This window comes from Phascolarctos cinereus, unplaced genomic scaffold, assembly GCF_003287225.1.
Source record: "Phascolarctos cinereus isolate Bilbo 61053 unplaced genomic scaffold, phaCin_HiC Scaffold_726;HRSCAF=1367, whole genome shotgun sequence".
NCBI lineage: Eukaryota > Metazoa > Chordata > Mammalia > Diprotodontia > Phascolarctidae > Phascolarctos > Phascolarctos cinereus.
This window is the reverse complement of record NW_027556098.1, coordinates 245,187,599-245,200,147: the sequence shown is the minus strand read 5'-3', so window position 1 is coordinate 245,200,147 and position 12,549 is coordinate 245,187,599. Positions and strand designations below refer to the sequence as shown.

The 12,549-nt window shown below is 34.3% G+C and overlaps 1 protein-coding gene across 1 annotated transcript in view; it reads left to right on the top strand.

Moving 5' to 3' along the window:
• NBEA (neurobeachin) overlaps positions 1-12,549 on the top strand; it is a 776,021-nt gene that overhangs the window by 240,020 nt on the left and 523,452 nt on the right. Inside the window, 3 exon segments of the mRNA XM_078147053.1 lie at positions 1,798-1,905; positions 8,805-8,973; positions 10,484-10,579. Of these exon segments, the coding sequence (XP_078003179.1) occupies positions 1,798-1,905; positions 8,805-8,973; positions 10,484-10,579 (373 nt within the window).

The window sequence follows — 12,549 nt, the reverse complement described above, 5'->3', positions numbered from 1 at the left end:
AGACAGTGGGACAATTACTTTCTTCATGTCCATATTATTTTGATCTAAAGTTTGTGGAAATATTTTTAAAAGCCAATGCTGTCTTTGTTTATAGGGTCAAAATATGAGGCAGTAGTTGAATATCTTGAATGCTCCATTGATATCTTCAGGATAAAGATAATAAAATCTGTAGGAGGCCCTATATATGCCATAATATTAAACCAGCACTTTTTGTGGTAGCAAAAAACTGGAAATGAAATGGTCAGCCAGTGACTAGGAAATATCTAAACAAATTGTCAAATATGAATGTTTTGGAATATTGTCATGTTATAAGAAATGATGAGTGTGATGAGTACAGAGAAACTTAGAAAGACTTAAACTAATGCAAAGTGAAGCAAGCAGAGCCAGGAAACAGTATTCACAATGATTACAATAGTGTAAATAGAATAATAATCATAAAAAAACCCCAAACTGAATATTGTAGAAATTAAAAGGAAAAAATTTGTATGTCTAGTGAGATAAAAGATTTCAATTAGAAAACATTTTTAGAAAAGAACCACAGGAATATTTTCTGCTTTATTGGAAGATCACCTGTAGAAGAAAGATAATGATAAGAATTGTACAGTATGGAAAGACATGGAGAAGTTGTGACCTGTAGTGTGGAGAGAGCATACACATTGATGAAATCACAGATCATGAGTGGATAGAGTTGACAGGCCTAAAGTCAGAAAGACTCATCTCTTTGAATTCAAATCTGGCCTCAGATACTTACTAGCTGTGTGATGCTTGGAAAGTTACTTAACTCTTTCTCTGAGTTCCTCATGTGTAAAAATGATGTGGAGAAGGAAATGGCAAACCACTTTAGTGTCTTGGCCAAGAAAACCCCAAATGAGGTCACAAAGAGTTGGACATGACTGAAATGAGTGAAGCAATAACAATAACTAAACATACACATATTAATATTGCTAATACATAATTACCAAACACCATTGTTTGTGAATCTTTGAGGCAGATTTGACTAATCTCATTTATAAATCATTCTTAAGAAATTGCTGTAAGGGCAGGTAGGTGGAGCAGTGGATAAAGCAGTGGGTTTGGAACCAGGAAGAGTCATCTTCCTGAGCTCAAATGTGGTCTCAGACACTTACTGGCTGTGTGTTGCTAAGCATATCATTTAACCCTGCTTTGCCTTAGTTCTTCATCTGTAAAAATGATGTGGAAAAGGAAATAGCAAACCTCTTTAGTGTTTTTGCCAAGAAAACCCCAAATGGGGTCACAAAGAGTTAGACATGACAAAACTACTCAACAACAACAACAACAAAGGAGAGCACTGGATTTGTGGTCGGAGCACATGGGTTTTAATCCCAGCTCTGCCACTTACTGACTGTGAATTTTGGCAATTCGCTTAACCTTCTTGGGCTTTGCTTTTCTCATTTGTAAAATGGATGCTTGGACTAGATGACCTCTAATCTCTTCAGTTTTCAGACTGTGACCCTGTGATATTTTTGTTGGCAAGGTACGGCTATAATTGCATTTGGCTAGGTGAATTATAACATTTTTCGTTATTACAACTGCTACATATCTAATATAAACACTGCGTAAACTTCATATTCTTCTGCCTATCAGGATTTTCTTCATCTTCCTGAATCTAAGTCCAGTATCCTGTCTAACTATGCCATATTAACATGTTATATAAAGCATTTAAAAATATTACTTTATAAGATTTTATAATGCAGACCTATAGTTGATTTAACTCAGCGTTTAGAATCTTACTTCCTCAGATAAATGATCCCATTGGAGTTCTATTTATTGTTTTAGACTCCACTTGAAAGTGTTCCTGGTAATCTTTCTCCCATCAAAGATCCTGATAGACTTCTTCAGGATGTAGACATTAATCGTCTGCGGGCAGTTGTATTTCGTGATGTGGTAAGTTACAGGTTTTTTTTTTCTTTTACTGGGAAAAATCTTCCACTTTGATGCTTTAAGGATTCATGATTTCATCCATGTGGGTGCTTCCTCCAATCTTTCAAGATTACAACTCATTTAACACTTTAGTAGATGGTTCCTGAGAGCAGATGTAGGAGAAAAACTAATCACCCTAAAGCCAACCAGGGAAGTGCCTCTGCCTTTGGTGGGGCCTTGATCTGAAGTCATCCAAAACAAATATAAGAGATCATTTTGGGGTGTACTTATAGAGGAAAAATAGACTGTACATAAAAATTGAAAGTGATCTGTTGCCCCTACATATGGTAAGAGATAATTTGCAGAGAAAAGATGAATTGATTGGAATAGCAGCTTGAGTATGATGTGTAGTGAAATGGAAGGGGAAGGAGAGCACAAGATAAGGGTTTGTGGAGTTGGTAATTTTTGAACTAGGCCTTGAAAGAAGAAGAAATATCTCATGAAATAGATATGGTGAAAAAGTAGTTAGGTATGGAATATAGCATGTTTAGATTTGAGAAAGCTAAGCAAGAGAAAGGTATTATCTTAATGTTTGTAGGGGAGAAGTATGAGATAAGGCCCAGAAGGTAGTGTGCAGCCTGGTTATGGAGGATATTGAACCATTATGCCAAAGAGAGTAAAGATTAATGAAGCATTTTGAACAGATGCCACATACCATACTTGTACATTAGGAAGATTACTTTTTAATAGTGGAAAGACTGGATTAGAGAGGGAATAGATTGAAGGTGAAGGAATTTAAGAATAACTATTAGAAAAAAAGATGAGGATCAAAAAATGGGATAAGGATCCTGCTCAGTTCAGTGATGAGATGATGGAAAAAAGTCTCTCAGTTCTTATTTTTATTTTCTCTGCTAAAAAGAGTGGTCTTCAAACTGGAAAGAAGAAAAATGGATAGTGTGGTTAGCATCCAAGATTAACAGGAGAACAGAACATCTAAATGCTGTTGCTGAGTTTAAGGCAGCAAGTCCTAGTGAGCTTCATCCTAGGATTATTAAGTTATGGAAGATGTGATTCCAGAGCAATTTTCAACCATGTTGTAAAGATCATGGAAAATGCATGTTCCATAGGTATCTCAAACTCAGCACCTTCAGAACTCATAATCTGTTCCCCCAAATCTTCCATTCTTCTAGGCTTCCCTGTCACTGTGGAATGCACAACTTCCTAGTCACTGAGGCTGAAAACCTTGGTGTCATTCTCATTTTCTTAGTCTCACCCACTTATCTGCTCTGTTGCCCGATCTTATTTTCTACCTTCACAAGTTCTTTCACATGTTCCCTTCTTTCTACTCATATAATCACAACCCTAATTGAAGTCCTTATAACCTCTCGCCTATAGATAGTAGTCTTCGATTTATTCTCATTGCCTCTTGTCTCTCTTCACTATAATTGATCCTTCCCTCAGCTGCCAGTGATTTTCATAAAGTATAGGTCTATCCATATCATCTCCCTATTTAGTAAACTCCAGTGGCTTTTTATTGCCCATTTGACATTTAAAGCTCTTCATAACATGGCCTCTACCTACCTTTCAAGTATTCTTATGCTTTATTATATGTAGTTAGTTTTCCACAGCATGACTACTATGGAAGTGTTTTGCATGACCGTTAAAGTATATAACCTGTATCAAGTTGCTTGCCTTCTCAGTGAAGGTGGGTGTGGAGGGAGGAAGAGAGAAAATTTGAAACCTAAAGTTTTAAAAACAAATGTTAAAAAATTGTTTTCACATGCAGTTGGGAAATAAGATATACAGACAGTGTGGGGTATAGAAATCTATCTTCCTCTACAGGAAAGTAGAAGAGGAAGGGGATAAGAGAAGGGGAGAGGGAGATAGAAAGGAGGGCACATTAGGGGAAAGGGTGTTTAGAATGCTTGTTGTCTTGGGGTTAGGGAAGGATGAGATAGGGAGAAAAATTGGAACTCAAAATCTTGTGGAAATGAATCTTAAAAACTAAAAATAAATAAATGGACCAAAAAAAAAACCAAACAAAAAAAGAAAGTTATAGGAAGGCAGAGTTTAACTAGATTGTGAGGAAAATTCTTCCAACAATTAGAGTTATTAACAAATGAAATAGGCTTCTTCAGTATGGAATGAGTCCATCTGTGCTCCCCATGCCCTACACCGTAGCCCCACTGGAGTTTGTCAAGGAAAGGTTGAATGACCACTTGGCAAGTAGATTATAGAGGTGCTAATGGTTCAGCTGTGAGTTGGAAGGGATATTTTTTGAAGTTTCTTCGAAGGCTTAGATTTGATGATTTTGTAGCATGTTTAAAATGAGTTGTGTGAAAATTGACAGCTGTTTTAAGGAATAGAAATAGTAATTATTTTACTAATTTATTATGGAAGCATAATCACAGATCAGATTCATGAAAGACTCTTTAAGATTTAGTCCATTCCCCTTATTTGACAGGTGAAAAAAGTGATGTTCAAAGGGATATATTAGCCAAGGTCAAAAAAATAGTAGTAAGTGGCCAAATCAGAGCTTAAACTTAAAACTTAAATTTCATGTCTAGTTTACTTTTCACTTCACTATGCTATATTTTTCTTTGGGGATTGTTTCCACTACTGTTCCACAAGTTAGGCTTCAAAAGAAAATCGATATGTCACTTCTTACCCTTGAGAAGAGTAAAAGAATCATCTGTATCTTGAAAGTAGCTAAAGTTTTTCTTTTAAAATGTCCTTTAGACAATCTTTTTGACTCCCTATTAAAGCAAGGCAGTCTGGTAGGGTAGATTAAAAAAAAAAAGTGGCCCTGAAACCAGAAAGACATAAGTTAAAGTCCCACCTCTGACACATATTGTTGTGTGACCCTGGGTAATCTACTTAATTTCTGGTGCTCTAGGGGATTCTGTAAGATGCTCAAGGTTCAGAAAAGATGCTTGCATTTTTGGAGGAAGTTTGCTCACTTGAGTGTTCCCTGTACCAATGAAACCACAAGTTGTATAGTCCCTTATCCCTATTGAAGATTTAAATTTTAAAGAATTTCAAGTACATTTTGAGAATCCATGGAGGTTGGAAATTCCATTTGTAAACAGAGGTCAATAACTGAGGACCTGCCATCTCTATATGAAACTAAAATTTCTTTTAAAATAAGCAAATTCATTAGAAAATTCAGATCTCTTAATTTTATTGGCCTTCCTTTTCAAAGATGAAATTAATGAGAGTGAGGAAATTTACTATCTGAGTATGATAAAGTGTGTACTATACTGAGAGATTCCTTTATATGCTATGCTCATAACAAACTTGTCCTTGGCTTAACCTATTGTAATATTCATTTTTTTCTTTTTTCTTTTTAACATTCATTTCTTTATTTTGAGTTTCAGATTCTCTCCATTTCATTCATTTTATTCATATTCTCCATTTCTCCTCCCCCCACCCATTGAGAAGGCAAGCAATATGATACCCATTATGCAGTATTAATTTTAAAAGCTTGTTACTGTTTCTGGCACTGTCTCCTAAATTTTCATTTAGTTAAATCCTTTACTAAAGTACAAAAATCTTATTCTATAATATAGTTACATTTTAGAATGGTTTTGTCTATCCCTTACTTTTTAGCTCTGCCTCTTTGTTTGAAGCTGTGTCACAATGGATCATGAGATTTAGAGTTAATTTTCGTTTGAGGCTTTGGATGTAGCAGTTTTGACTTTGCTGTCTTCTTCTGAGTTTAAGTTTTAATCATCCCTGTCACCATAGTAACTTTCTGTGGTGAGGTTCTTTTTTTGTTGTTTGCTCATTTTTCCAGTCTATTTCTTGACTTGCAACTTTATGTTAAAGTTGGGCTCTGCTCCTGAAGTAAAGGTGGCACTATCCCAAGCTTCAGGTTTTTGATCCTGCTGTTTTTAAAGCTAGTTCTTGGGTGTTCTGTAAGTTTTTAGTTCTTCCAAGGTGGTGGTGATAAGGAGAAGTGTGATCACTGCTCCTCTGGCCTGTGCTCTTTTATGTGAGAAGCCACAAGCACTCTTTTTTGTCCTGGAATTTTACCCAGGGTCCCCGCTCCTGCCAGTACTCCTCTCACCCTGGAACTGTGACCAAGAACCACGTATTGGCAATGCAACAGAGTCTTGCACCCATTGCCAGCAAAGGGTCCCCTGTAATCTCCTTTTGACCAATTCTATAACTCTGACCTGAGAAGTCCAGAATCCACTGGCCTTGCTGATTTAGTTGTCCCCAAGGCCTGCTGGTGGCTTTCCTGCTGAACTTCTTCACTCCTACCCCAGTGAGATAGACCTTTACTGCCTTCCATCTAAGTTGTCTTGAGCTGGAAAATTATTTCATCTCGTTCTTTTATTGGCTCTGCTGCTCTAGAATTAGTTTTGAAGCATTATTTTAAAGTTGTTTGGAGGGGAATTTGGGAGAGCCCAAGCTAGTCCCTGCCTCTACACTGCCATCTTGACCCTGCCTCCTGGACTTATAGTTCTTCACAGCATTGAAAGAGTAACTATATGCATATGAGTGCTGAAATTATCCATTTTTAATAGTTTCAAAATAAATTGTAGCTTTATAAAAGTACTGATTCTACCATTACATATTCTAATTATTTTTTGCAACATTAAGAAATAAAAACAATGCTTGATTCTTGCTTATCTGTTCCATTAAGTCTATGTAAAATCTGAGCAATGAAATTCAATAGAATCAAGCCCCTGCTACATGCAATTTTCTGTGCTTCCCAGTGGGTTTATCCCATTGAGAAAGACAAAGCTGTGTAGTTTAGATCCATCAGAGAGATGAGATACATGAGAAAACAATAGAGATATGATGCAACTATAATAAGGCAAAGGAGACCTAGATTAAGTGCTATAAGAAATAGGAAGAAATAGGATTTATCTTGTGTTTTTGCTTTTCATGTGGATGTTGCATACTTGCATTTGAATGTTAATGTCAGTAAAAGATAAGTCACAATCATTTTTTAAAATTTCACATGACTTTTATATAGTACTTTTAATTTTGCAAAGCGTACTACATACAGATTCTTATTTGATCCACACAACAATCTTGTGTGTCAATCTCTTATCTTCCCTGTTTTATAGATATGGAAACTGAGGCTGAGAGAGGTTTACACAGCTATTCAATATTAGAGGAAAGATTTGAATCTAGGTCTTCCTGCCTTGGTAGTTCAATACTTTATTACGTAATGTGGCCTCCTAATTGATAATTAACTTTTTAAAATCATAGAAATCTTAACTCAAGAAGGATTCTTAGAAGTCAGCTGAAGTGTACGGAAAAAAAAAACTAAACAAATGCAGAATTACAATTGACTTAAGTTCATGTGACAAAATTTTCATAAGAGTGTTTTTTGAGCCAAATTCTGCAAGTGTAGGCTTTACATTTATGTTTCTAAGTTTTATCTTACTAGTTTCATATATTTCCACCCATCTTTTAAAATCTTGATTCTCTGAAGAATATGTGATCTATCTCCCACAACTTTAAATAGGTAATCAGGGTTGTTGTGAGTATTAAATGAGATAATATTGTCAAGTGCTTTGCTAACCTTAAAACAGTTATCTCCTCTTCCTTCTCCTCTTCTTCTTTCATTGTGTTTGTTGTTAACTTGTTGATGAAAATGTTTAATAGGAGATGAGCAAGGCTAGAATCCTGTGGCTCAAAAAGAGACTTGTCTCTAAATTCTTTTACTTTATTCAGTAAGAGCCTAACATTGAGATTTCTAAAATTTCAATTATAATACCCATAGCTAAATTACTAGTGGACTTATTTATGCTCATATATTTGAAGAGCTATACGAGGTGTAGAGCAGCGTGTCTTGCTGAACTCAGAGCTAAGAAAGAGCATCTACCCCCAAAATTATTTAATTTCTGAACCTTAATTTCCTCGTAAGTAATGTAGAAATAATAATATTTCAGTTATTGTGAGGCTCAAAGAAGATAATATAGTTAAATGTGCTTTGTTAAGTTTAAAGCCCAAATAAATGTCACTTGCTATAATTATTGTTTATTGTTTTATTCTTAGCCTCATTTTCACTGGGGCTCAGGTAGAAACAGTTTTTTAATATTATTATTGTTATTGTCAGTTCTAATCTTTTTTGATTCTCCTTGATGGAAATGATCAAGAACAAGTTGCTACCCTACCATTATTTTTTTATACTTAATGTTCTGTGGACTGTTGCACGGATGGATAAAATGATTCCATCTTTGTAATTGAATAAGCATGAGGGGAAGTCATATTTATTATTATTATCATTATTGTCATTATTATTATGCGTGTATTACGTAAATACTTGATGATGAAGTATTCTGATTGCAGAAAACAACTCAAACTGATAGAATCTAGGAACTTACTTTTTTTTAAAAATAGGCAATTTGGTTCAATGGAAAGGGCCCCAGCATTGCAGTCAAGAGGCCTGTTAGGCTCAGATTCCTTCTGAGTTACTAATTAATTATCTCACCTTGGGCAAGTTGGCTAAACTCTCAGCTTTTAGTTTCCTCACCTGTAAAATGAGACATTTGGAATAAATGATCTCCACTCCACTTATATTTATCTTCATACAGGTTTCATGGAGAAGGGTTAACTTTAAGGAACCTCTTAAAGAATGTTGAAGGCTAGAGCAAGATGGTTGAGGATGGGTATGGGGCAGAAAAGTAATTTATGCTAGGTAATGGTATAAGAAGACAGAATTGCCACAAATAGTACAGAAGGAACATTTCAGTATTTGTAGCAGAATTGCTATTCATATCTTATTTGAAGAGAATATGTTTAGTCAAAAAAGATCTTTATATTTTCATGCTAAAGTACTAAATAACACCAAAGCATATTGTGTATCCTCATTTCCTTTCCTCAAAACACATTTTCTTTATTAGAAACATCCTATGAATGTATAAATTTTATTCTGATATCTTTCTTTTCCTTTCACATAGGATGATAGCAAACAGGCTCAATTCTTAGCTTTGGCTGTGGTTTACTTCATTTCTGTTCTGATGGTCTCCAAATATCGTGACATACTAGAACCCCAACGAGAGACTGCACGATCTGGAAGCCAGGCAGGTAGAAACATGAGACAAGAAATAAATTCGCCAACAAGTACAGGTACTTTCTTTTCTTACTTGATTTTTCACTGTATTTCATCTAACCTTTCAAATATTAAAAATGTATAAAATAGGTATTTCTAGGTGCTTTAAATCCTTTTGGAACTCAGTGGGATATCAATACATACATGCATAAATACAAAAACATGCAAACCTAAATTGAAGAAAGAACATGGAGACTAATTACATGACATTTGCTATTTTCTCATCACTACTTTTATTTTATTATTTGTTATATATTAATAAGGTTTTTTATTTTCATTACTGCATTTGAATATATAGATCATTTTCATACATTTTAGGTGTTCTTATAAAAATCTTTATTTATGACACAAGAGGCAGAGGCTCCTGCAGAGTTATGGCAGAATCTAGAGTAAGCCAAGATATAAACCTGTCAGAACAAACAAACATTTGAGGGGCAGGGGGCCAAGGGGACATTATTTACTTGCTGTGTGTGTATTCAGATATTCAGTCTGAATTCATATTATGTAAACCCATATAGTTAAGTTGATTTGGCCAACAATGAAAATTTTTTGAAAAATCTAGTACTGGAAACACTGTTTTACCTCCTGAGTCTTACTCTCTTTTTAGTTTTCTGTTTTCATAGTAGAAAGGTCCATTAAAATCAAATGTTATTGTATAAGTTGCCTTTATTGGACTTGTCTTGTTCCCTTTGGAAGCTATAAACAAAGACTGGAAACTTTAAAGAGTTGTTTTAATATTTTCTGACAGTTGATATCCTAGCCCTGAGGGGCTGTCTTTCAGCTTCATTGCTTGTCGGGAGTTTTGGATCAATATTATTTCTAATGTTAGTTTTCTAATTCAGTAACCATTCCTTATTCTGCTGGATTGGCTTGTGGTTTATGTTTTCTTTTAAAAAAAAAAAGCTATGTAACAAATAATGGATTTTTAAAAGTGAGTAGAAATCAGTGGTCAAATCTCTGCATGGTGTTCTTCGTGAATCATCATCTCACCTTCTGGAGTGGTCTTATGTTGTTGGGTTGTTTTTGTTTGTTCGTTTTTTTGAGCTATTAACATTTGTACTTTACCCATAAGAGTATGTTGACATTTCATCCTTACTTTTAGTCATCATCAACATAACATATCTCATATTTTCTTTTATATCTGATACTTCAAATAAAATCTTGATGTCTTTCAGTTAAAAAGGATTAGATTATAATTTACTTTGTAAAGAAATAGCCATTTCATTTCATGTTTAATGTATTCATGATGCTGGAATGGGAAACTCCAATTATAATGAATCTTCCCTATTCTGATCTGCTTGTAAATTTGTCTTTTTTATTCTCTTTATGTTCTAAAAGTGTACTTCTTGATGTTGTTTCCTATCTCTTAATACATAACTTGTTTCTTTCCTTCAGAGATGCGTTCTTTGTTGATGGTGTCATATTTGCATGTTGTAATGAGATAGGACTTTTGTCATGGATCCATAAGAGACCAGGCCACAGGCTGTTACAAGCTGGCTCACATTTGATTCATGATTTTCTTCACAGTTGTGGTCATACCATCTATCCCTCATCCAAGTTTGAACCATGGATTCCTTGCCAAGTTAATTCCTGAGCAGAGCTTTGCCCACTCATTTTACAAAGGTAATATTGATATCTCCTGACCCATTTTGGTATTCTTATTTAACAAATTGTAATTCAAAAAATAATCATGATGTAATATTTTATAATGAAAAATACGCCTGAGGTTTCATGAAGATCACACTAGGAATCTCTTGACATATAACATCTGTGTCTGAAGAGATTATAGCTTTTCCATTTGTACTCATTATGGTCCTTTCAAGAACATCTACGAAATTAAGAAGTATGTGTATATATTAATGTGTATAGGGCAAATTAAAATACTTTTTAAAAATGAATATGTTATTCCTAATAATTTTTTATTTGTATAAAACTTTGTAGCAAAGCACTCTTGCCTGTCCCATCTCATTTTATTTATCTCACTTCCTTCAAATTTTTTTAATTTTTTCTAATTATCTTTCAATGTAAGATATTATTAAGGAGCTTCACAGAGAAAAATGGCTGATTACCACAATTTTAGGTAATATTTTTAGCGAGAGAAAAATATTGACATGTGCATATTTAAATACAATATTGTCTTTTTTATGTTTTTTTCTAAAAATTTATCTTCTTTTATTAGCAAACAATTTTGCTTTCCTAAACATTTGTACAAATTCATGAATATTCACAAAATGATCTGCCAGAATAACGCATTTACATATATAAGGTCATTTTACTGGTTCAGTGCATTAGAGTAACATTTGGCACCCTAGAAGAGGTAAATTGCTAACCATTACCAGGATGCGATAGGGACTGTTCCATGTCTGTGAATGCTTTACTCAGTCAGCTCAAATTATCCATTTTCTTTTGGAAATTCAAAGGTAGTCTTAGTTTCCAGTCAGTATAAAATATTAAGTTTTATGCAGCAATTATTTGTAAAGACTGGCTTATTTTAGTGATAAAAACAGACTTTATTTGTCTATTAATGTGAACATTAAATATTCTGTCATTTTGTATAGATCATACATTAAATTGAAGTACTGAAGTTTTAAAGCTAATTGTGATTTCAAATTTCATAGGATTTTTTTGCTGTGTTAATACACATAATTTAAAGGTTTTGTTTTAGGAGCTTTTTTAAAACCATTTTTCATTGTGACATTACTAAAATATGTAATCTTTTAAAACAGTATCAAATCCCAAATTCTCAAAAGTTCAATTGAATTCATTCTGTTGGGCAGAAATTAAAAAGAAAAATTTGTAAATAAATACAAGGAGTCAGAGAAACATTCTGAGAAAAATGTAGAGACTCACAAAAGGGGAATAGAAGGAACAAAAGGGAAATTCATATGACATTGTAATTATTGTACTCATATCATAGCAGTCACTTAAGCTGTGGACATGACATTGTCTTTTACAATTTTTGAGTGTTTTCCAATAAGATCAATCTTTTCTGTATTTGGAAGCAGATTTTTCTTTTCTTTCTTTTTTTCTTTCTTTCTGTTAGGCAGTGGGGTTAAGTGACTTGCTCAGAGTCACACAGCTAGTGAATATCATGTGTCTGAGGCTGGATTTGAACTCAGGTCCCCCTGCCTCCAGAGCTGGTGCTGTATCCACTGTGCCACCTAGCTGCCCCTTTTTTTTCCCTTTTATTTTTAAGCTGAAAAGTTAACGTTTGAAGTTTAAAAAAAATGCCTGTGAGATTCTAAAGGTTTTACATTTATGATGAATAAAATTTACATGTAAAAATTTACTTTAAAATTTTGGAAACATTGATCCTTTTGCTAAGGGTAGCTGCCTGAAAGGGCAGCAAGGTAACAGTGGACAGAGTGCAAGGCCTGATGTCAGAAAGACTCATTGTCTTCTTCCTGAATTCAAATCAGGCTTCAGACACTTAATAGCTGTGTGACCCTGGGAAAGTCACTTAACCCTAAGTTCCTTAACTATAAAATGAGCTAGAAAAGGAAATGGCAAACCACTCCAGTATCTTTTGCCAAGAAAATCCCAAACGGGGCCATGCAAAAGTCAGATGTGACTGAGAAATGACTGAACAACAA